General features: G+C 37.9%; 1 protein-coding gene across 1 annotated transcript in view; it reads left to right on the top strand.

The window, feature by feature from the left end:
• Positions 1-25,266, top strand: part of LOC306827018 (corticotropin-releasing factor receptor 2) — a 37,399-nt gene extending 12,133 nt beyond the window's left edge. Inside the window, exons 3-12 of the mRNA XM_079348638.1 lie at positions 11,733-11,818; positions 13,117-13,223; positions 14,241-14,358; positions 14,505-14,658; positions 18,983-19,043; positions 19,307-19,379; positions 19,908-19,993; positions 22,789-22,924; positions 23,418-23,459; positions 24,625-25,266. Coding sequence (XP_079204764.1) covers positions 11,733-11,818; positions 13,117-13,223; positions 14,241-14,358; positions 14,505-14,658; positions 18,983-19,043; positions 19,307-19,379; positions 19,908-19,993; positions 22,789-22,924; positions 23,418-23,459; positions 24,625-24,765 — 1,004 coding nt within the window. The 3' untranslated portion in view covers positions 24,766-25,266. The remainder of the gene's footprint in view (positions 1-11,732; positions 11,819-13,116; positions 13,224-14,240; positions 14,359-14,504; positions 14,659-18,982; positions 19,044-19,306; positions 19,380-19,907; positions 19,994-22,788; positions 22,925-23,417; positions 23,460-24,624) is intronic.
• The last annotated feature ends 376 nt before the right edge of the window (positions 25,267-25,642 follow it).

Below are 25,642 nucleotides of genomic sequence, written 5' to 3'. Positions count from 1 at the left end.
TCCTTTCTCCCTCCAGCTGTTCCTTTTATAGAAGCTGTGAGTGTGTCAAAATGTCACAAAGGAAACACGCCAGAAAACAAGGACATCCAGCATGGCTTTTCAAAAGGACATTTGATATTTAAGGCTCTCCAAAAGCTTAATTTTGAATCTTTGGCAACAGTTTTAGTTGGCTGCAGTACATCTAAAGGCATACAGTAATCTAATAGAAAAACCCAACACATTTAAATGAGACAGGACTGGTTGAAGGGCACCAGACCTTTGCACATAGGCAATAAAACACTTATTCCAGGTGGAAGTCAGCAGGTAAATGTTTTCGTTTGATTAGTTTGATGGTGGGAGAGAAACTCTGGACCCACCACAGTCTGAGAATTCATTATGTGTTCCGGATAAACATCCCTCATAAGCTAATCTGGTACTTTTTGGAGTTTGTGATGAAAAAACTGGAGCGCTTGTGACTCTGTTTTACTTTAAAAAAAGAATCAGCGCCTCTGACAAAAAGTATAACAGCTGATCTGACGAGAGGACGGGACAAGATTATTCTTTGTGCGAAGAGATTTAGCTGCCATGTTGTGTTTAATCAAACTTGGGTCGGTCAAGGTTCTTCCAACTGATATGTTTAAATGTTATGACAATTGCATGATAGATTAGACTCACTGGGGCTAATGATTCATGATCTGAACCCCCAGGTCATCTGTTCTATAGATCTAATATATTTTGAAGGTAGTTTCACCATTTCTAACAAATTAGTTTGAGTTGAACAGAAAACTGCAAAAAAGGAAGCCCTTGTGATTCTCTGTTGTTTATCTTAATAGCAACAAAGCAGGCAATGTGATGAACTGATATGTTTTCTTTTTGGCCTTTTGAAAGGACACTTTTGTATATAAGACTAAATATGTCAGCGGGGTTGCAGACACACACACATGCCGTTCGAGGTAAGAGCAGAATTCACAAACACTCTATAGAGCAATATTTCACAAATTTGAATGCTGACCGGCTCAGGCTAAATGACTGATTCTTGCATTTAATGGGCGCTTACCTTTACTATTTAGGAACAACATGCGCACTCTTTCAAATAACAAACACAAGGAGATAAGAACAGCAGTCAATTAAGAACATGTTAATGAATCTGACAGAAAGTCTTCTTAGAAATGTTCTTTATACTTTAGAAAAAACTTAAGGAAATTATGAAGAACATATTGGTGAATGAGCCCCAATGTTAACATTTCCTAAAACCTATATTATTCCAGACAATTTCTAAAATGTAGCACTTATCAGTGCTTTTATGGTTTCTCAACCCCCCCACAGCTCATCACTTATAGAGATGTCATATTTGAGATATTAAACTCAGTATGAAGTTTTTTGAAAAACCAATTCCTATGAATATATAAGGTAAAAAAAGATAGAATTATAATGACCACATTCATAAGTTAAGAGCAAGTTTCTATGAGCAACCTTAAATGTTAACATGCATTTCCCTGAGCTGCTGTTGAGAGTGCGAGTGCATCTGCCGACCATTAAGAACATCTGGATATGACTGTGTACGGAGCTGAGAGGGTTACTGAGGACACATTAAAGCACAACGGCATTAAATCGTGATATATTAAAAAAACATTCTTCATTTTGCTGAATGCTTTATGAGACAGTATTGGATATCTTTTCAGGATAACGTTTTAAAGAGAACCCTACTAATTTAGCATTTAGCATGAAGTCTATGATATGGTTTCGATTCGTAATGAACAGTTAAAAAATACAAAATATTATCAAGAGTGATTCAGCAGAACTATAGACTTAATTCTGTCGAAAATCACCTAGATAACATATGATGCATACATGTGATTCTGTAAAGTAGTACTTTTTGAAAGAGATTCTTAGCACAGAAGTCAAAAAAATAGATTTCATTAAAGACAACTTGGACTATTTTAGGCGTAAATGATGAAGTCATGGAAAAAAAAAATTATTGAGGAAACATCACTTAGTGTAAGCATTCTGCCAGAAGCAAACTTTATATTTAATTTTGTATTAAGCTGTATAAGCTGTACAGGTAGTGCTCTATAAGTTTATAATTATGAACAGAAATATGATCTATTTTTATCCTAAAAACCCTAATCCCCACAATGCAACTCTGCCAAAGCAAGCTGATTTAGAGGTTCTGATTAGTTTTCTCCACTCATCCATTTTTTTCCTTTTATAAAAAAGAATTGAACCAAGTTGGTGTGCTGTCGCCACACAGCGAAAAGCTTCCTAGTTTGAATCCATGTTGGGCAGGTCCTTTCTGTTTGGCAATTACCCCGTGCATGTGTGGCTTGTCCGGTGACTCCGGCTTCCTCCAACACACGTCAGTCGGGTCAATTGGTGACTCTAACTTGCTGAATGTCATTGAAGTTGATTGTCTGTCTCTGTACAGTATGTCAGCCTTGTGATCGATTAGGGAACAGTCCAGAGTGTACCACTTCTCACCGCTCCAACCTCCCCAAGCATAATGGATGAATTTTCTTGGGACTTAACTGATGCTAACAATAATGAGTGTTTAAATTGATGAAGTTCCCTTTTTACATCGGGTCAATGACAATGTTTGCAGCCTGTTTCTTTTCTTAATCATTTCAAGGTGGAATTGGTATTTCAGCAAATTTTTCACTCAGACAGACCTTCAGTGGTCATGATGAAAAATTTAACATGTGCTTTTCAGTTCCTTTTACAGTTGTTGAAACATTCTTCTCATTCTGCAGGTAGGTGCAGATGTGTCCATCCAAAATTGTCAACTGGTTGTTACATTGCTCAGCCTGAGCTGTGTTTCATTTCTACCTGGCGCTTGCTCTGCACTCGGTTTTTTGTTTTTTTTCCTCTCTCTTACTCCTTTTTGTGCTGCTTCTGAAGAAGGAGCCTCTTATTAATCTATTCTCAATTCTAAACGGGGTCTACAAATATGAATATTTTAAATGATTATACAAGATTCTGTGCCAACAACATCCAGATTTAATAGTAAAATGGTCAATGGACTTGGACAGTACTTCTAGTCTTCTGACTTCTCAAAGTGCTTTTACACTAGATGGATTACACATTTGGATTATAGGTACATACATTTACAAACAGTACTGCAGTTTGAGAGGCCTGTGGCATGACCGTCTTCTGCGACAAGCTGACATTTGCTTTTCCCTAAAAGATTGTGAGAAACCTTGTATTCCTTTATACACAGAGTTTAGACTTCAAACACCATCACATGCATTTTCACTGTAAGGTAACTTTAGTACATTAAAGTTTGTTAATCTTTTAACCTTGAGATTCTAGTTGTAAATGAGTAAAATATTTGTTGTACTAGTTGAATTCCAAAATACATTTAACATAATATAATAATATATATTTTTATTACGTTGAATCAATGTTAAGGATCCTTTTCTATCATCCTGCCTGTGACCTGTTTGCTTTGTTGTGTTGTGTTTGTGTCTTCTTGACTCCTTCCATCATGTCCAGACATGGCCACATGTGTCTTGTAGTGCCAGTTCTTGCAGTGTACTGTGAAATTTACATGCTGTGGCCTCAATAAAAACTACATTTCAAATGGCTGAAGGAAACTAACTGGCTCAGGTGTTCTGCTTGCACTAGCTGTTTTGATTGCTCAGCTTTGCTAAATAACAGCCTTTCATCTTGACTTCGATTTGAAACTCATCCACCGGCTACACCCTCGCTGACTATTTCTCAAAGCACCTAAACAAGTGTGTAATTTGTGACAAGCTGTGAGCAGTGGCTTTGAGGTGGCGTACCAGTGATTTAACTAGGAAGGTTGTCCATGAATCAAGGAAACAGCCTTGTGGCTCGAATGTAGCACAAAACCACAGATAAAGATGAGAGACCTTAAGCAGGGAGAAATCAAACCCCAGACAAAGAAAGGCAGGGTTGCACAACCTTTAAGTGAAAAATGTTGTACTGTGATTGAACTGTCACATTGATGCAGGTCGCACAGTTGAAAGCGTTCCAACAATCAACTGAAAGATATAGGTCAGTGCAGGAGCCATAAACGAAAAGACTTTTACTTATCTTCAAGACTGCTCCTGATAATTAGATATTTGATACTGAATCTTTAACTCTATTGTTACATGTTATTGTTTCACTTTCAAAGTCCAACACAGTTTATGCAGATGGCGGTTCAACATGAGTGTGGTTCTGCTGGGGTTTTTTAGGATAGGATATTACTTTATTGATCCCCAATAGGGAAATTTGCCTGCAAAAAGGACGTTTATTCTTGCTACTGTAACTTTGCTTAGTCCTGTGTTCATAATGGATGAATATTTGGTCTTAGTAACATAATAAAACAAAGAGTAAGGTCTTTCACCTGTGTCTCTTGAGATAACATTTCTGTGAATTGGTGCTATACAAATAAAGATTGATTTCACATGTTCAACAAGTTATGTTGGAACTGCTTTCCTTTGCATTTACCCTGAAGATTCCTTTCTGGGCTCATCCAGTCGAGGCGGATGGCTGTTCACCAATAAGTCTGGTTCTGTTTGAGGTATACCTGTTGGTTGGATCCCTGTAATGAATATAAAAAAGAGTAACAGTAAAGTAATGTCATCTTTACTTATATAGCACTTTAAAAAATAGAGTTTGTGCCAACATACTTTACAGAAATTATTAACAAAATAATATAATAAAAAAAACAGTAAATAGCAACTCCAGCTACAACTCTGTAGTGTACCTTTGAACTTGTGTTCTTCTGTTTTTAAATGTTTTACCGAAGTGTGCATACCATGTTTTTAAAAAATAATCTATTTTCATATTGTTGTTATTAGATATACCAAATTATTTTAGTATATTTGAATGGTTTGGTTTACATACTTATAGTTCAGTTGAAATTCCGATCGTTTCTGTTACAAATATGTTCCCTGCCCTTTAAGTTTGAATGTCCTTCTATTTATGTGTTTGCTGGTTTATTTCTGTTCGCTTCGTTGTCAATCTTTTGATTACTCCCTCCCCCCCACATACGACAGTCAGAGTCCATCTCCACCTTTAAATCCCAACTCAAAACCCACCTGTTTAAACTGGCATACTCACTGTAACTGTTCACTCCACACTACACCTGTCTTTTGTTTGTTTTTATGTTTGGTTTTAACCTAATGTATTGTTTTTATCCACTGTAAGGCGACCTTGGGTGGCTTGAAAGGCGCCATTAAATAAAATGTATTATTATTATTATTATTATTATTACTGCCGTATCTGAAGCTTGAATTTGAGGCTGATATACAGATGTGCTTTTAATCCCTTATTTAAGTACCACTCAACTTCACATTTATGTTAATCAAACCTCCTTTCTTTGTTTAACTCGTCGAAGAAGCTTCATATTTTCTTATCCTTGAACGGTAACTTGGCATTTTGTTTGCATGTACATATTTGTCCATCCAAGAAAAGCAGTAGAGTTGGCAGGGCGGCTAGCGGAGGAGGTGGGCAATGTTGGCAAGGATTAGTCTGATTGGGATTTGCACATTTCTTTGGTATCCTTCTGTCTTCACACCAGTCGATTGTGGCCATTGTTGTGCTTCTTTCAGCATTAACACCTTTAAATGGCAGCATTATTCTTACGCAAGCACCAGACACACTGAGTCAGTGGGTGATTTAATTTTAACCGTGTGAATATAATGCAGTGTCAAGTAAAACATGAAGGGGATAGAGTTATCATGCGTAACACACAGATGGTTGTGTTAGTCAGAAATGTGTTCTGCCTGCACCAGTGCCTTGAATTAGTCCTGCCTCAGTGAAATAGCTCACAGGGACAAACTCAGAGCCGGCTCCCCTTCCTCTATTCCTGCATCATCACAAACACAGTGTGAAATTTTGCTTGCAGAGACTGGGATCTTTATCTGGCAGTCACCTTGTGCTGCGACTGTGACGTTAACTCAAACAATCCTTAAAACTAATACAAAAGGGTTATATTAGCTGTTATGGTTGTGTTTGCAGATATAACACTTCTCATCATGATTAGAAATAAAATAATATCTTTGCAAAGTTAATTTGTAGATAACAAAAATGACGACACACAAAGATGCAAATGTCCTGTTGACTATAGACTTGTAGTTCTCCAAAATGGCTTCAATGACAATTTCAATTTGTCTTTATTCAGATATGGCAGTGTTGAGAGACTGGAAAAGTTGGGAAGAGAGAGTGGGGGATGACGTGGTAAATGTCAAGGGTCAGACTTGAACCTTGTGCTAGCGCTCCAGCACATGCGGCGTACCCCTTTACCTGCTAGGCTAAGCCAGTGCCCAATCATGTTGTGATTTTTAAAAGCTTTGTTTGGATAAAGGAGGGACATTCCAGTGCTCACCTAAAGATACTGACAAATGACCTAAATTCCTTTACAAAGGTATTGCCTGCTAAAAAAGAGTTGATTTTGGATTAGTTAATCCATGACGAGTTACCATACCCAAATGCATATTACTTGGCATAAATGGTAAAGTGACGATTACAAATGTCATGTTCCTTGTGACTTTGGTAGATCAGATTCTGCTACTTTTTCCCATGAAGGACAGACCAAATGTAAAGACTATGTTGTGTAGCTTTGAAATACTTTTTGAGTATCAAAGAAGGAAACAGTAACGTGATCTTAAACGTCCACACTGAGCTAAATAATCCAATTTTGTAAAAATGAGTTTATTTGCCAGTCAAATTACTTTACAAGCAAAGTTAGATTATTCATGACAGCAAATCTTCTGCTGCAGATAAAAATAGAGCCGTGTAGACCCACTAAAGGACAGCCTGCAGGTCCCAGCGGCATTAGTCTGAGGGTCCTTAAAGCATGAGCAGCACAGCTGTGTTGAGTAATCCAGCACATCTAAACCTTTAAGCCCCTGAGTCTAGAAAGGACACTTGTGCATTACAACACATCCTCTCTGATTTCAATATGTAGAGTAGGCATCTAAGTGTCTCCAATGACCTTTTTTAAAACCCTGTCTGGGCCCATTTTTAGTTTAGTCTACCAGCCAAAGGGGAGGATACCAGCATTGTTCTGCTTCAGCGTAGTGCTACTAACAGGGAAAGGCACAGGTAGCACGACCAAAGCCATGTTGCATGATGATAACAACACCTTCTAACCTGCCCTGCTCAGGCTCAGGCTGACAGTGATGCAGGGAGACACCACCATGGTGTCCTTGGTTGTGAACTTTCTGTATGTATGTCGACAGGGTGTCACACTGCAGAGCAGCTAGCCTCAAAGAGGTCCCACATGGCATGATCCAGGCACCCTTTAACACTGGACTTTTTTCCCTGGCAGGCTTTGCATATTGCTAAATGTAGGATAAAGAACTGACGATGAGTAGTAGCAGCATTTCAAAGAAGAAATAATTCTCTAAGTTTGCTGTCTACTGACTGCTTTTCAACATGACCTATGGGCCACCTAGAAGGGGCCAGTTATAAGGATGCTTAGCCTGACAACCTCACATTAACCCCTTATTTCCCTCGGGATCAATAAAGTATCTATCTATCTATCTATCTATCTATCTATCTATCTATCTATCTATCTATCTATCTATCTATCTATTTATCTATCTATCTATCTATCTATCTATCTATCTATCTATCTATCTATCTATCTATCTATCTATCTATCTATCTATCTATCTATCTATCTATCTATCTATCTATCTATCTATCTATCTAATATACATGTCCCTCAGAGATAAGGGACTCTAGCATTCCTCTTATCTGAGAATGAGAATGAAGACTTATATGATCTGTTTATATATTAATAAATAAGAATATCTTATGAACTGGACTGATGCCCAAGGTAGAAATAGCTGAAAGGCCATCTGACAACTTCAAAAGAAGAAATGTTTGAGATAAATCTGCAAATATCTGAAAGTTCAATGCCAGCATTTCTGACACAGCAAACGTGAGTTTTGTGACCAGCAGTTAAAAAGGTGGGGGTGTGAGAAGAAAACTCAGTGAGACTGACAGAACCTCAAGTCAACATTTGAAGAGGGCCAAGGCCTCTGTGCTCTCTGATATGTTCACTCTGAGTCTCTTTCGCCATGATTTCCCGAAGATAAAACAATTTAAAGATAATAACTGCTCCTAATGTTCAATAAATTAGTAAATAACTCTGCGGAGGCCTGGACTGGTGGAAGGGAGGGCTTTTTAATCCCTTTTTGGAGAGGCAGGACAGTGGATAGTGTCTGGAAAATGAACAGAGGGAGAGTGTGGGGAATGACATGAAAGGAGCAACGGTTTGCCTGCTTTGAGGACTAACCCTAACCCTATAGTGCAAAGGCTGTACAGCGAACCACTCAGCCACCAGGGCCCCTGTTTTGTCACAATAATTTAAATGCTAGAAATAACATTTTAATATTTACATTGTTAAAAAACAATTATATATGAAGTAAATTTATTTGTATATTCTCTAAATTTCATATACTTTATTAATCCCCGAGGGTGAAATTCTGGTTGTGGACATGCACTGATGGAGAGATGTCAGAGTGTGGCAGCACTTGGGCAGTGCTCGAGAGGTGGTCTGGCACTTCTCCAGCTACCACACCAACTTCCCAACAACCCTCCGGTTCCTAAACCAAGTCCCTATGGACTGAGCTACTGCCGCCCCCAAAGTTAGCCTTTCCCCCAGACAGTTTACGTTATGTTATGTAAACAAATGGAAATATTGGCTCACTTTAAGATGTATTGTTATGCCTTTTACATAGACCTGAATCACAGCATCCTGTCCTGAAACAAGTCTGCGGACCGTGTGAAAAGAAAAATGGTTTGACTCACTGCAACGAGGAACATCGTCTCACTCCTTGTCTTTATCTCGAAATTCCAAACTCTGTTGAGTTTGCACACTCGGTTAAAAAAGCACTGGGTGCCAATGAATCAATTCTCAGTAGTGGTTTATTTGTTACCCAATTCCACTGATGATCATCATGGACCCTGACTATAGGGTATAGTGGTTATTTGCAGGGACCCCTTCCAGCAGTAGATTAGAGTACCATCATGCTGCACCACAGAACTCCTCAGGAAATCCTTTCTTCCTGTAGCAATCAACCTGTTATCTCATCTACCTCACACAGAGAGATGCACTGCAGAGACATGAGGCTCTCAGGTGGCGGCCCCTGTATCTATTTTGGCTCTGTTTCTAGCAATCACCACAACTCTCTGAATTGTGGGACACCATGGATTGACTGCAAGAAAAAAATGTTGATTGATTGAGGTTTGGATCTTACAGGTAATGTTAAATGTTGTAACGTGTTTCCCTTTTTAAATATATTTTTCTCTCTTTATATAACAAGTTCTTCATGTTGCACATCTTTTCCCACCAGACAAAGGAAGAGAGTACTCCTTTGTATAAAAATCCATATTTTCCAATATTTTGTTCAACAGGGAGTAAGATATAATTCTCTATACAATCATCTGCATGTACAGTAATTCAACACACAGCATTTGTAAAGATTTATCAACAATAGCGGAAATTAGATCATTTGCAAAGCAACAATACCGTTGGGAACGTTGTTGCCATAGAATATCAAAACATACCGTTTTACCCAGTATGACAGATGACTCCATTTAAAAGAGGGTTTGCGGCTTGACTGTTCCATTTCACAAAATTTCAAAAAATCTTTTTTTTTTTTAATTTGTGTTTAGAATAAGCTTTTTTTTTCTTTTTTTTTAGCAAATATCCAACTTTTTTTTTCATGTCTCTTAATGTACCAAGAGAGAAGAAGAAAACAACAACAAGGCTGAGTGAATAAAGTTGTACATAACAACTGTACACAGGTAATTAAAAACAATGTATTTCCAACTGCATAAGTCAGAGGAATGTTTATACACACGGGAAGTAATATGCAATGTGCAGATTGAAATGTGTTTCAGCTTTTGTGCTGGAATAGATAATACATGTGGACTCAGTACCTTATAATAGAACTCCAATTTAACAGCAGAATGACCTTTGAAACCACATGACCGACTTTATAATAATTATGGTGATTTTACTGTCAATTAGTTTAACTCATAATAACTCCAAACTGATGTCATCTGGAAACTTTTTTAGTAGTTTGCAGATTTTTAATTACTGCATCTAAACAATACTATTCAGTATTAAATCATGTATTTTATTTCAAGTTTAAACCAATCAGTAGACTGTCACATCCAGGCTAGCGAACTGTTAATGCTGCATGGCAGCTGATCAATGAACATGTTGAGGCAGTTTATGCACAGTCAAACAAACAAGCACAGTGTGTTTCAGAGTGTATTGTAATTGACTGCTTTGCTGTGTCGGTGGGAATACAAGTCCCGCTCATTCTAGAGCTTTAGTGATTTAACAGACTTTGATTTAACGCTGAGATAAACAGTTGAGAATTGGGATTTCACATCATGAAGAGCCAACACCTTGTGCAGTCACAATATAGAAAGTGTGAAGTAAAAGGATCTTACAAGTCTGTTTTCCTGCTTCTCTCTTTCTAGCTCCCAGACCTGTTTTATTTTCTCTGCTCTTTGGATACAAATGTCACATTATGTAACATTTTCTTTTTTAATGCAGTGGAAAACCTCTCTGCTTCATGTGTTGCTGTATGTGTTTCTGACGTGGATGGTTTACTCACGTCAAGTTGTTTTGGTGTACAGAAGTGCAGTGACGAAAAAATTAGGAGATTAGGAATTAGGAGATTATACGGCGGTGCAGTGGTTAGCACTGTTGCCTCGCCGCCAGGAGGTTCCTGGTTTCATGCCCGAACAGTCACAATCCAAAGACATGTTTGTTAGATCAATTGGTGACTCTAAGATATTGCACGTAGTTGTGTATGTGAGTGTGACTGCTTGTCTGTCTCTCTCAGTCCTGGGTGTACCTCACCTCTCACCCAATGACAGGCAGCATCGGCTCCAGCCCCCCTGTGAACGGAAAAAGACAAATGTAGATAATGGAGGGGTAGATTTTCTGAACATTTAGATATATATTGAACAATTTAAACAATAATATATGTAGGAAACTTTCGCTTACAAAGTAGGTGATATTTAAAGCAATGTAAGAACATGCTTTTGGCAGATGGATTTCCACAATTGAGTCTACTTTTTCATGAGGTAAACTAACATAAGTGTGCATTGCTGATTTTTTTCAACAGCACACATTCATGGCTTTTGCCTGCAGTGAAACCATAATGTGAGTTTTTCCAATAATAAAAAACTGAAATAAATGATGAGTATCTTGGCAGTAGATCAGTTCATATAACCACTATAAGCATCTGGTCATAAGTGAACAGAAGAAAATAACCAGCATTCATCTATTACTGCTCTGTACCCGCCCCTTTCCTCATACATTTCCCCGTGTAACCGAGATAAAGAGGCCCACTGAGTGCATGCTGAGGGGCTGAAAATGAAAAATTCAGCTCAAAGTTGATTGTGGGAAGTGTTTTTTTTAAAGATATGCAAATAAAGTGACAGAGTAAGAGGCTTTTGCATTTCCCAACTATGAATAAAATTTGTTTTGCTGAATTGGTATTCTGTGTCACATTCAAAGAGATATAGTGCTCAAGTATGAACCCTGCTTTGAAGAAATTACAAGGAGGGTTTTTCTTCGCTTTTACCTGCTTTGGCAAACACATTACTTTAACCTTGCCAGAACGAACAACTGGCCTTCACTGAAATTATCCAGAGGCAATTTGAATACAGTAGGGAACATTTTAAAAGAAGAGGAAATCTTGTTGTCCAACCAGCATTTTAAGACATAAACAGTGTTTGCAATAATGTTTTTATCACTTTTCTTGCAGGGAGTGCTTACAGAGAATGCATGGATAATGGGACATGGGCAGTGAAGAGCAATTACTCCAGTTGTGAGCCCATTTTGGAGGAGAAGGTGAGTGTTCATTCCTGCTATGTCCTTCATCCTGCAGGCAATCTTTCAGCCGTCTTAGATAATAATCGCAATATTTCATTTTGTACGACATGTAAGGAAAACCACATGATTGTTTTTTGATCACATGTGGCAAAGGAAACATGCAGTCGTGATTGTTTTTTGCTTTTTGAACTGTATTATACTTGTATGTGGAGGGCATGTAAAGAATCCATAAATTTGTTTTTCAGACACCTAAAATTGACAGGTACAGGCTCGTCTGTGTCCTTGCAAGAAAAGCCTGAGGTCACACTGTATGAGTTTTGGCCTGATTACCTCACATTATGTCTCCTGCTTGTGTGTATTTCTGGGTCTTACTTTATTTCCTCTGACAAATTTTAACCTGTGACATCTGTAGCGTGTCAATGACATCTCCTTTCCCAACTTTGGAAAACCTATATTAACAAAGCCATAACTGATATTGGTATGGGATACAAAAGGGTTAAGGAAACATTGGGGCCAATACCGTATCGATATCGGTATCGATAATGAGGAAAGCAAAAATCGTATACCAATCTATCGGCCGACATCTTTCATAGCTCTTTGTTTGATCTGCAGAGATAGCTAGATTTAGATATGCACATGTATTACATTGATCCCTCAAATGCAATTGTCAAACACTTACAGTATGGAGGAAGATACACCGGGTAAGAAAGAAAAGATGGTCACTCAACTGGAAAGCAACTCACAGCTTGACACTGGTGCTTTATGCTTGTTATAATCCATATAACATATTGTGCTGTCAACAGCCAGAAAGAGAACTGCTTGTGTAATGTAGTGAACCTCAGAAATGCTTTTTATCTGGTGATTAAATCTTGTAATATTGGCAACAAATCTGCAATAAAATTGGCCAATACTGAGGGATATGCTAATAAAGGCCAATATTATTGGTCAGAAGTTGAATCAGCCGGGTTCTACTGGCAAGACATATTAAAGGCAATTTTCCCATGATACACTTTTTATGATTTTGGTTGAAAATTTCTTGAGGTCCTGGCAAAAATGAATAACTTGTGTGCTCTGAAAAAAGGAACGAAGAAAATCTGTCATCGATTACAATTGTAAGAATGTAATATCTTCGACCAATGTCTGCACTTGGTTCCATTTTTATGAATCAATCATTGCTCCCTGCTCTTATCTGTACTTTTACTGTACCATGAAACCTGCATAGTGCACATTGAAAGACAAATTTACATTTTAAGCCCAAAAGAATAATCTCTCTTTATATTTTGTTCTGAATTATAATTCTTGTGTTTTCTTTGCAGAGAAAATATCCGATGCATTATAAAATAGCACTCATCATCAACTACTTAGGCCACTGTATCTCTGTGGGAGCTCTGGTTGTGGCCTTCATTCTCTTCTTGTGCTTAAGGCAAGTACAAAAATAGTTTCCCCGTCTAAATGTGTCCTGCGTGCATGAGACCTCACAGAAGACAATCAGCCAAATTCACGTAATATCCTCTGACTGCTTTCGTTAACTCGCTTATGTCAAAGGAATAGATCTCTGCAGCCACAACTCAGCAAGAACACTGCGGACATAATGTGTGTTTCATAACACTCCTTTTCTGCATACCTATTTTCATGTCCTGGTTTGAACACACAAACACCTACATCTGCTATGACAGAACAGGGCTGAGACCTAACAGTCTCAACTGAGTTGTGCACAATGGTTTGATCGATGCGGGCTTCCGACGGCAGATATTGATTTCTTTTGGTTAAAGAAATGAAAATAGTCAATATTTTGTGCTCTCTTTAGATTTGAGGGAGCAAATCTACATTTAAGTGTTTTCCAGGAAAAGGTTATTCTTGGCAGGATAAGAAAATTTTAACCTATCTCTCCAAGGCTTCAACAGTGGAAGTGATTCATCTCTACTTTTTATTGTATGACGGGGGCCCTTGTGGGAGTCTTTAAACCTCAAGATGCTTCTAAATATATCCATTTTCTATTTCCACTTGTTATATCTGAGTCAAATGTAATTATACATATAATCTATTTCTGCATGTGATTAGACACCTAAAAATCCGCTTTGTAGACTTTTTAACATTAAAGACATCATTAATTTAAGTTTTCCTCTGAATGGGAATATCTCACTGTTTATGTTTTTTACATCCACACATATTACATCTAAGAACTGCTATTGCAATTTGTAAATCCTAATGTTTTTTTAATTTATTTATTGGAGCCTACATTTGCAGTGACACGATTGGCCATTTGAATATGATAATAAAATGACAATATTTCCCATAATTTAAAATGATGCAGCACTCACATCCCCTCAGAAATGTAACACAGATGAGTTATTAATCAGATCAATAACCTCATTTGACTTAATTGTCTATCAGTGCATGAGATTTAATCTAATATATTTGTTTTGACCTCTTGGTACAGAAGCATACGATGTCTCCGAAACATCATCCACTGGAACCTAATCACCACCTTCATACTGAGGAATGTGATGTGGTTTCTGCTTCAGCTTATTGACCACAATATTCACGAGAGCAACGAGGTAACTCCACCGACTGTGCAAGCTGTGTTATAAATAAAGCCACTGGAAATCTCTCAGCTTTATAAAAACAATCTTATCTCAAGAAAAGCTTCTGATTTGTGTTGCAGTTAAAAAGTAACTGTGAGTCTTGTGTTTAATTTTTTCAGCCCTGGTGCCGTTTTATCACAACAATATACAACTACTTTGTGGTGACGAACTTCTTCTGGATGTTTGTTGAAGGATGTTACCTCCACACGGCCATCGTCATGACTTACTCCACTGATAAGCTCAAAAAGTGGGTCTTCCTTTTCATTGGCTGGTGTAAGTATGCTCGTGTACAATTTAGTAGTTACACTTCTTTTTCAGTACAACAGAAACAGATGACTGCTTTAGACACAAACTAAATCTTCATGTTTTGGAAGAAAACTCCTGCTTTAAAGGAAAAAATGTTTTAGTTAAAAATGCAATAAAGCGAAGTTGGTTAGGTACCAAAACACAACTGATTCATGAATAAAGGTTTTACATTTTTTTTGATGAATTGTTAAATTGGAGTAAACCTCACAACAATACTGTATACTATGCTATAGTCTATACTTCGGTTATACTTTGAAACAATCCAAGTTTCCTCAAGATTTCTGCTGAGCAACTGTGTCTGGAGATTTTCTCACATCACATGATCGTCTTTAACTCGTGTTTTTATTCTCAGTCACCATAAAAATAGAAATATTTAGATTTAACATATTTGTTGATCTAACAACCTTTTTTAAACTATATCAGTGTAATTCAAAGTTAGAATCGTAAAGATTTTCAGATTACTGCACGTTTGTTCAGTCTTTTGCCAAATAAGGCTACACTTTTGTGACCGTATGACCCTGATGGAAGAACTCCTGTTCGTCATACTTTTTTGGGGGGTATTACAAATTTCATGTCAACTCAACATTTCTGCAGGAAACTTTAGTCAGCATCTGACAGTCTGGAAAGGCTGGACGCCAGGAATAGTTGAGTCAGCATGTTGTTGTCACCAGTATGTGCTGAGATGCTCGTAAAGAGTGAGTGAAGCCAAACAAAGAAAAAATCACAAAGATGATGAATGCAAATGTACTTTTACACATTTTCATGATTAATAATTTTTACATTTAAAAAAAGGTGAATGAAATACTTTTACAGACCATTGTTTTTTACATAGAGCAATTCAAAGTAAGCAAAAAAGGACATTACATATAGAATATAAGTCCAACAACCACAGACCACTGTATTATAACCGCTGCATTCAACACTCCTGCTGGCTCTGGGCTTTTTCCCGGAGGTTGCTTCAAAACACTCACAGTTCACTTGTCAGTTGCCCTTGTTTTTTAGCTCTCGGGCCTCAAAGCCTTTGTTGTTTCCAGAACAACCTATCAAGCCTTTAACTCTGAATATATTCTAAGGGGACTTAGACTCAAGACTACAACATATTTCAGTATTAGAATAGATGGAAAATAAATAATGTGCATGATTATTTTTGGCATAAAGATGTGTTAGTGTCTGATTCAGTATAAAGTTTTAAAGTCAAAAAGCCCTGTTTCAAATAAGATATGCACAGGTACTTGAAGGTTCTGGACTATTTTCAATGAAATCAAGATTGTGTGACAGCTGGACCACAGCCATATATGATATTTATCCTCAATTCTAGGCTTGCATTTGCTTGAATGAACCGCTTTAGTGAAGTCTTGTTCGTACGTGAAGGCAGAGGAGACTCTTTGTTGCTCACCCTAAAGACAAGGATTTGTTTTCACGAGGGAACAGAGAAATATCATTTTTTGTACTTAACTTCCAGAAATAGAATAAATTAAAAAGAAATTGTAGCAGATGTCCTCTGTCGGCTCATCAATTTTCGATACTCACATTGACTTTAGCTATTAGGAAAAACAACGTACTGTCAGAAAAAATCTTCTCAAGGCAGAAAAAGCGCATAGAAATGCTGAGCTGCTCTGACATTTTCTTTATTTCTTTACATTTCAGACATGTTCTGTGTTCATTCAGAAAGAAAAATAAACATGCACTTTACTAAATCTAGGCCATGCAGCAGGGACTTATGCACACACGGATACAGAATGAAACAGATAAGTAGCAGATGACTTATGATTAGTGATGACACATGGGTGACATGATCTGGAGGCTCATATCGGCTTTAAAATAGAAGTAACCAAAGGCAAATATTACACATATTTATCTAGTTTGAATGGTCTGATGTGATTCCTCAATGATAAGTGAAGGATCCTTTCATCTCTAAAGAAAGTCAGCTGATCAGCACTTAAAAGTGTACTAACAGCTCGTGAAGAGGAGAGGAAATGTGTCGTTTTGTTGGGACTTTGCTGCTGTTTCCTTCTTTCTAGAACACATTCACAACTAAAAGGGTATAAGTAAGAAATAATATGATCAAAATTGAAAATTACGAAAATGCATGTCATTTGAAATGTTATGCAATATAAATGCAGTGGTTAGTGCTGTATTTCCTGGTTTAAATCCCTGTTGGACAGCAGCCTCTCTGCCTGTATGGAGTTTGTAGGTTCTTCCCATCCATACCTAAGTTCTCTCCGGGTATTCCATGTTCCCCCTACAGCCCAAAGACATGCTTGTTAGATTAGTTGGAGATTGCCTGTAGGTCTGACTGTCAGTCTGTCTCTTTAAGTCAGCCCTGTGATTGACTGGTGAACAGTCCAAAGTCTACTCACCTCTCGCCTGTTGACAGCTTTGATAGGCTCCAGCCCCCCAACAACCCTAACCAGGGAGAAAGCGGTATAGATAATAGATAGAAGAATGATACATAATCAATACTAAACATTATATCCAACAGACCCTCACCGTTTACAGTACAACATTTTTGTTTTCTCCACATTAAAAATCTTACCAATATCTTACCAATATTTATTAGGATGGATAAAGTGTAAATGTGACTTAACAGAAATGCTTTGGCGCTTGGACTTTATGCGGTGGTTGGTGTTTGAAGAATGACAATTCTGGGTGTCAATAGAATAAGCTCACCCCATGGAGTCAAGACACTGGTGGTGGTGAAGCAGATGACTTGATGAGACAGAATGGGCGAAGAATTGATGGGTGATGATTCTGCGAAGATGGGCGGTGATGGGGAGGTGGAGGGGTGCACATAACATTCGCATGATGGAACTAAGTCAGAAAAAGAATCATATTTGAAAGGGGAGCAGAACGATGGTAGGCTGACAATGACGGAGGAACGCCCTGGAACTGCTTAGACGTGTACAGCTGACGAGACAGCTGATTATCCAGTGACTGCCCCAGAAAATGACTGCAGAAACATGAGTGAGCGTGCAAAATGGGAGATGCGATCGTGAAAGCTATTATATTCTTCCTGACTGAACTTACGCTAGAGCTTCATTTAACTTGTGTTACTTTCACCCCTCATAGCCTTTGTTTCGTTAAATGTGCAAAAAACACAATGCTATACCTTTAAGTGCATGATAATTAGGCACGTATAGCAACATTTCAAGCATGCTTTAAAGTAAAGTCTATTGCACAGTAGTATTGTAGTTCAGAAACTTCAACTGTATTTCTGTAGAGCACAAGCGAGAGATATCTGACTTCTCATTGTGCTACTGATATTAGTCTTGAGAGTTCTTTAATTAGCGTTCATTAGGAGATGATAGAAGTAGGTCAGATTAAAAATGTCTCACACTAGAGGACTCATGTAAAGTGGGATTGAAATAGGTTCTGGCATTTATACTTCAAGCTCTGACAAACCACTGATCTTGTTATCTGCATGTTTGATCCACTACAGACTGTATAGATAACACGGTGACGGTCTGTCACCGTGTTACACATGTGATGTGTGCTTTTGCTTCTGATATTTAACTGGAAGATGTTTCGCTCAATTAGCTTGTTAGCTCACTCGAGAGAGGTAAAAAAAAAAAAAGGAAAAATTGAACTGCTTTTTCAAAAAGGAGCCATCTTTTCTTGATCCGCACTCCTGCATGCTCTGGGGGCCTTTACTGTACTTACGACTCAACGTGCAACAAAAGGTTTTAGGCAGCACAGCCTCAAAGAGAGTGTAAAATAGGCATAAGGTCTCAAATGTGGCCCAAATTTACATAAAAACAAATACTTGGAGATAAATAGAAGGCATGAAAGGGCTTCTTTTTAAAAGCAAAAACACAAAAGAGGGCTCTCCATTGCTTAGAAAATCCTTCAAATGGGGAATTTTTCATTAAAAGCTGTGACCAGTTCAAGCACACTTCTTCCTTGTTCAAGTCAGTCTTGACAGATTCTCAACATAAAACAAATCACAGGTCTGACCCATGCCTGATTGTTCTTGTGCTGATGTGACAGACATTGTTCAAATGTGGTCCGTAGAGACTAAGATGAACTAAAACGACCATTGTCATCTATGTGGCTATCAGTTTGGTTCACAAAAGTCTATCTATTTTTCACCATTACACAGAATTTTACAATTTTTATTTTTAGAGATACCCACAAAAATGTGTGTTGTCCCTGCTCCCTCAATGACTCTCGTTCTCTTTTCGAAAGTTGTAGTCTGGACAGGGGCTTTTATAGTCAGGGATAGTCACCTTTTATGGTCTAGGTGTGTGTGTGTATTCTCTTTGACTCACAGGAATCTTTTTATGTTTTCTAGGTATTCCATGTCCAATAATAATAGCCTGGGCCATAGGGAAGTTGTATTATGAAAATGAACAGTAAGTATTGAAAACATACATTTGTTTTATTGTTGATTCTTTTTGAAAGGTTTGTATTTTGGGCTTTTCACCCCTTCATTTGGAGACAGGACAGTGCATAGAGTTAGAAAGCAAGGGAGAGGGAGAGAGAGAGAGTTGGGAATGAAATGTGTGATTGCAGCCAATTTGAACCCAGGCTGTCTGCTTAGACTACTTCCTCTGCCCTTAGGTTGCACGCACTAACCATTAGGCTACTGCCTGATTCTCCTTTGCTTTTCCTACAGATGTTGGTTTGGTAAAGAACCTGGAAAATATATGGACTACATTTACCAGGGACCAGTTATTCTTGTGCTACTGGTGAGCAGCAAAGTCATTAAACTTTACACTCAATATTAATTATTTTCATCCTATCTGTAATAAACAACTCACACAGATACATGATTAATCACTAATGCCTGACTCTAAGTGTTAAGTGATGAAAACAATCAGCCTTGAAATCAAAATGAATTAACAATGAAAGCCAATTCCATTCTGCAGCTAGCTTATAAAAATGGTGGAATTAATCTTCCTGATGGGTTAAGGTATTACAGTAACACACAGATCCTGAGAATATCAATTTGTATTCATAGAAATGCATTCACTAATGGTTATGTACAGCACAAGCTGTTATCAGCATCTTCCAGTGTGGTGACCAGTTTAGATTCATGTGCTCCTCTAACATGCTCTCATTGAGAGAGGAGGAGGAGGCTTTGACTTTTGCGGCTGCTCCTCCCACTCAGTGTTTCACCAGCTGCTTGCAGCAGAACATTGCTCTGGCTGTTTTAAAATGTGAGCAATTAGACGAGGTTTCAAAAGCATTCATTTCTGTTTTTCTTTCTCTTCTAGATTAACTTTGTTTTTCTCTTCAACATCGTCAGAATTCTTATGACCAAACTCCGAGCATCAACCACATCGGAAACAATACAGTACAGGTTAGTGTGTAGTATATGGAAGTGATGCTTTTGTTCTCTGTCCAGGGACATTGTACTCGTTTAAGACTGTGATGTAATGTCTTTCAATTGAAGATTTGGAAAGCAGAGGTATTTTATCCTCCACGATTCGCTGAAACTTTCAAATTCTGACTAACTATGTTTTAAGAAAAATCTGGGCTACAAGCTAGGGCAAAATTCATAATCGACTGAACTTTATTGATAATAATGATATAACACACAACACTGTGGATCCAAAAGTGCTGAAAAGTGCAAACCATGTATCAGCTATATGGTTGGCTACGGGTTGAATGGTTGTACAGACCATGCACATCTGTAAAGGAACTTCTGTTAAGTGAATAATATGTTAGCATTAGCATGTCACTGAGCTGACTGAACCTGACCTATTAGTTCTTTAAGTATTTCTTATGCATTGGTTTGGTTTTAACTGTATGTGCATGTCCAGGCAGTAGCAGGCAGTAACAATGATATTATTTTAAGTCTCCCATTTCAATTTGTTTAGCTGCTGCTCTCTCACCTGCCTGCAATATGTGGGAAAGAGTTTCAAATAAATGTTTTACCTGTCCTCTTTTCTTCAAGTAAAGATATTTTCCATCAACTACTGACACAAATCTAAGTTCATTAAAGGCCCTGTTGTTAACTATCTACTTTGTCAACTGCCTTAATAGACTAGATACCCATTAAACATTGTTAGCTGGAGCTTTGCCAAAAGCTCCTCTCAACTTTTGATCCAAATACTGTATGATCAAGTCTGGCTCTTACAAAACGACATGTCATCAAGACAAAAATAAAATGGGAGACATCATCATAGCTAATCTCCTTTTAAATACAGTTTATGGTTGCACTGCTCTTTTCTTATAAAATCTAAGTTGACATTGAGATTATTATCTCTCCAAAAGCCAACCCTGTTTTGGATATAAAGATGCTGAATAAAATGGATTTGACTGATGTTCCTATTATATGTGGTAAAAGAAAATAAAGTCTAGACTCCAGATAAACAAATTACCCCGAGTGGGCACAAGTTAGTTGCAGAACTTAATGCAAGGAGCTTTTTTATTTCACCCCAACAGAAAGTGTCTGAGGTGGAGAACCTCTCATGTTTTTGACATGACTTGATGAGCGAGTAAACGCTGAGATTTGGTGTGTGTCTGAGAGAGGCGAGCTGTGTGCAATCCCACTTCTTGTTGTCATGTTGTGTGTCTGGCGGCTAAATTGTGAGAGCCTTTTCCTTTTAGGTTATTCTGTCAAGTGTGTTTCTATCCTCCGGGGATTATTCCAAGTGTTCAGGGTGTTTGCTCTGTCAGCTCAGACAACTTCAATTCAGGCTGTGCAGGATAGACTTGGATTTAAAGTCGTTGTGTGACAGATATGCTGACATGAGCCATGCAGATTTCTGTGAGAAGAACACAAGTGTGAGGTATGATTTATTGACCTAAATATAGAACATTAAGATTCCTTCAAAATACTGCCAGGTTAACCAGCAATGTATGTTGAATGTAAACAAGGGCGTCAACATGGAGTTATGGGTTTTTAAATTGTTTGAAGAATTGATCTACTTATCTTAAAAGCCCAGAATTCCTTTTAAAATGTGCTTATCTGAATCTTTTAACTAGCTTTGTGTTTATTAAAAAGCATGCTCCATTGGACAGTTTACAGACTTTTAAGCAAGGCAGTAGTAATGGGTGTGACAAGTAATCGGTGTACCAGTAAACAGCTAGCAACATGAAGCTTGCTTGTTTACTCTTAAATCAGGTCTGACCGTGCAAGGTTACGTTTTGATAATGGAGGCTCTGGTTATTGGTGAATTAAACGGTTAGTGTGTGGTGTGTTCAGATGGTCACCACACTATAAAAACTGAACTGTAAAATCTGTCGTGATTTGTCATCATGTGTGGGGTCTCTGAGTTTTGGTTCAGATTTTTTCTGTGTGTGCCAGGCATTAGCGGGAAAACGCATCAAAGTCAGTGAGTGTGTGAGGGTGGACATTGAGATTGGGCCAGAGACAAGAGAAAGTATCAAAATAAAACAGGTTTTGACTGCTATAATAAAGACAAAAACAAAAGTAAAGGTAACTGACTTTGTTACTTACTATCGGAGAGGGGCTGCAAAACCTCCAAACCAAAATAAATATAATACACCATCAGATCTATAAAAGCAGGCTGTATCAATAATTGTAGAATAATTTATATCTGGCACACTGCATAACATGATAAAAGATGATGCTGGTGATATTTAGGATTGTGTTAATGATATTTATGATGCTTGTGATAATGACGATGATTTAAAAAAATCCTGTATTCCACCCTGTGCATTGCTTCTGTGTGGTTCCTTTGGCACTAATATAAAAACTTGTATCCAATCTAAGTCTGTTTTTGCTACACTTACTCTCAGATCTTTAATGCTTTTGAATGTGTCTGTTGAATGATGCAGTGATGGTTTGCTAGCAGACTTTATCAATGCAATCTTAATCTTTGCGTGCATTTTGAGAAAGTTCTGTTTTTATCGTACAAACTAGGGTGTCTGCTGATGTGTCGATATTTTGTATATTTTTTAAGTAAGGCATCAAGTGTCTATTTGTGTGTGTGCATGTGTGTGTGTGTGAGTGTGTGTGTGTGTGTGTGTGTGTGTGTGTGTGTGTGTGTGTGTGTGTGTGTTTTTCCCACTATTCCACTGTCGGAGAATCATGCCTTTCTTCAAAATGAACTCGGACTGAATCCAGGCTCTCACTGTACTAATTTTATAAATGAGGTGTTTTATATTCTGTCCTTGTCTTCACAGGAAAGCTGTGAAAGCAACACTGGTCCTCTTACCCCTCCTAGGCATCACCTACATGCTTTTCTTTGTGAATCCAGGGGAGGACGACATCTCACAAATAGTCTTCATCTATTTTAACTCATTTTTGCAGTCTTTTCAGGTAAGAGGAAGGATAATGTGTAACTGTATACAAAGAAAACACCTTGAATCTTAGTGATCTCTGAATGAGTTTTACCGCACAGCTGTATCTTATCTTTTGGGATGACTTTTAAGTTTATGAACCTTTTTAATGGAAGATGATTTAAAGTAACACCTGGCTGTGTTTACACATTATGGCCCTCTTGCCTCATGTTAAGTGCCCTTCCAAAAAGTTCAAGATGGACACAAGAGCATGAGATTTTACCCATGACTGTTATAGTATTTGATATGATGTTTTGAAGTATCAAACTGAGTTGGAAGGAGAAAATGATTTCAAGCAGAGCATGAACTTTAGAAGACATGACAACATTTACTTCAAAAAAGTAACACTTAAAGTCCTTTTATTCTTCTTTTATAACTGCGCCTTCTAACTTCTCTGATGTCTAATTAAGCTCCCGTTACACACTAATGCTGTGCGACATCCTAATCTAACAGGAATGTGTCTCTTTCTGCAGGGGTTCTTTGTGTCAGTGTTTTACTGCTTCCTAAATGGGGAGGTGAGTCACTGGCTCTTTGTGAAAAAGTGTCAGTATTTATGAATTTCATTAAATTGTAATGTTTTTCTTGATTCTTAATCTTAATTTAGCCCGACATGAATTTCTAAGATAGGTTTAGTCACGCTGCAATGTCTTAACTACCCTCCTAGTAACAATACCTTTCCAATTTCAAGCAGGGGTAGCATCAGTTAGCTTTTATAATGAGACAGTACAAAAGGATGTTGTGTTCCATTAGGGACATATTTGCATTCTGTTGTTAACCAAAATATCTTTTTTTGACTGAGCTCTGTCGTGTTCATCTAATTAACATGAAAGTAAATTGCTTGAATTCCAGCTGTGGAAAAGGTGGTTAATTCCCTTTGATTACTCATTTGTCAGTAATTGTGAGAAATGAAGGACCCACTAAGTGCTCTCTGCCAGCCCTCAAATACAGTATATTAAACTTTGGAGGTGGTAATGCGCTTAATTTAATTTGGAATTGTGCTCTGAGTCACCACTTTAGTCCAGTTATTTTATCTATTAAGTACAATATTGTGTTTCAATAACTCTTGGAATTTTGGAAACATTTAAACTGTTTGACTGCTGTAAGTCAAGATTGGTTTTGTTTGCATATTCTCTAGTTTCCCTCCAGTTATTTAAAGAGTGACTAAAAGGGATAAAAGTTATTTTACGGGGTGTAGAGATCAAGCTTCTTCTTTAACCCCAGGCAAATAGAGCAGCAGTGTGAATAGTAAGTCTTTTTCTGTCAAAATATTATTCACACATTTAACGTTTGATCTTTTCAAAACAAGCTCGAGGGCACTCAACAACTTCCACCAGCCAATAAAACTGTGTCCTCTATGTTCAAATAGATGCAAATTTATAAGGGCAACAACTAAAGGTATATTTTTATGGATGTACTGTATATGTGTACATTCATATATACACCTGCTGTGTGTGTGTGTGTGTGTGTGTGTGTGTGTGTGTGTGTGTGTGACAATATGGTTTCCATTGAGCTGAAGTTTCATCATATCAGCTGTGAATGTGTATGAATGAATGGTTACATTGAGTCTGAAACAAGTTTCTTGGAGTTAAAGGCAGAGCTGGTAGAAATGTTTGTTGCTGCTTAAAACTGGACTCCTCCTCCATGGGCTCATCCCCTCCATATTTTTATCAAACATTTCAGGTACGGTCTGCAGTCAGAAAACGATGGCACCGCTGGCAAGACAACCACGCCCTGCGAGTGCGAGTGGCCCGAGCCATGTCCATCCCCACATCTCCAACCAGGATCAGTTTCCACAGCATCAAACAGACCACAGCTGTGTGACCAGAGAAAGAGCACATCATCTCCTATTAAACATCTAAAGGAACAGACCTCTTGTTCTGTCAAAACACACCATCAGAACATACTCATTTCTCTTACAGGACCACATTATGTCTGACATGAGCAAAGAGGGACGTTTCTGTTGTTTGTGAAAAAAAATAACATAGGAAGCTACACTGGTAAGTGCACATGAAGTGTGGCTGGGGGGAAAAAAAAAAGTCACGTGAGGTTTTATCTTCTTGAAGTGTACGGTTTGAGGTTTTGAAGATTAGAATATCTGACATAAATATGGCTTCATCATCAAACTGTCAGAGTAAGTCTCATGGTCTGATCTCACGGTGTGTTGTCATTGCTGCTGTCATCTTGTTTTTAATGGAGTAAGATTATCCTACGTGATTTGCTGCAGGATACTTTTAACAGCTCACACAACTGTTAGCATCTGCTTCATTCTCACATGGTGGGTGGGCTATGGAGGAATTTCTTACGGTGTCATTAGACGCGCAAAAAAAAGCCATTTGTGTGTTTTGAATACTGAAATGCTCTTTGAGCAGGTTGGTCTTTCTCTTCAACGGCTGCTTTTGACAGGGTCAATAGAGAGACTCTAGGGGAGAGGGCAGTTCACCTGAATAAAAGCAATGGAAATACAGTTTGAAATGTATGAACCATTTAAAATAGACTCTGCTGTTTCTTGCCAAAAGGGATGAAAAAGTAATTTTATTTTACGTTTACAGGTGTTTTTCACTCCACCTGTGGTGACTCATCTTGGTCAATGTGAAATGGTTACTTTTTTACAAGCCAGCCATTTCAGTCTGAGAAGTCTGAGACCCCTCCTTTCGTTTTGTGTACTGTTACGCACAAGTTGAATTTTTTGTATTGTATT

The sequence above is a fragment of the Symphodus melops genome, assembly GCF_947650265.1.
Source record: "Symphodus melops genome assembly, chromosome: 7".
Lineage (NCBI taxonomy): Eukaryota > Metazoa > Chordata > Actinopteri > Labriformes > Labridae > Symphodus > Symphodus melops.
The sequence above is the reverse complement of the archived record's forward strand: the minus strand, read 5'-3'. Positions and strand labels throughout refer to the sequence as shown.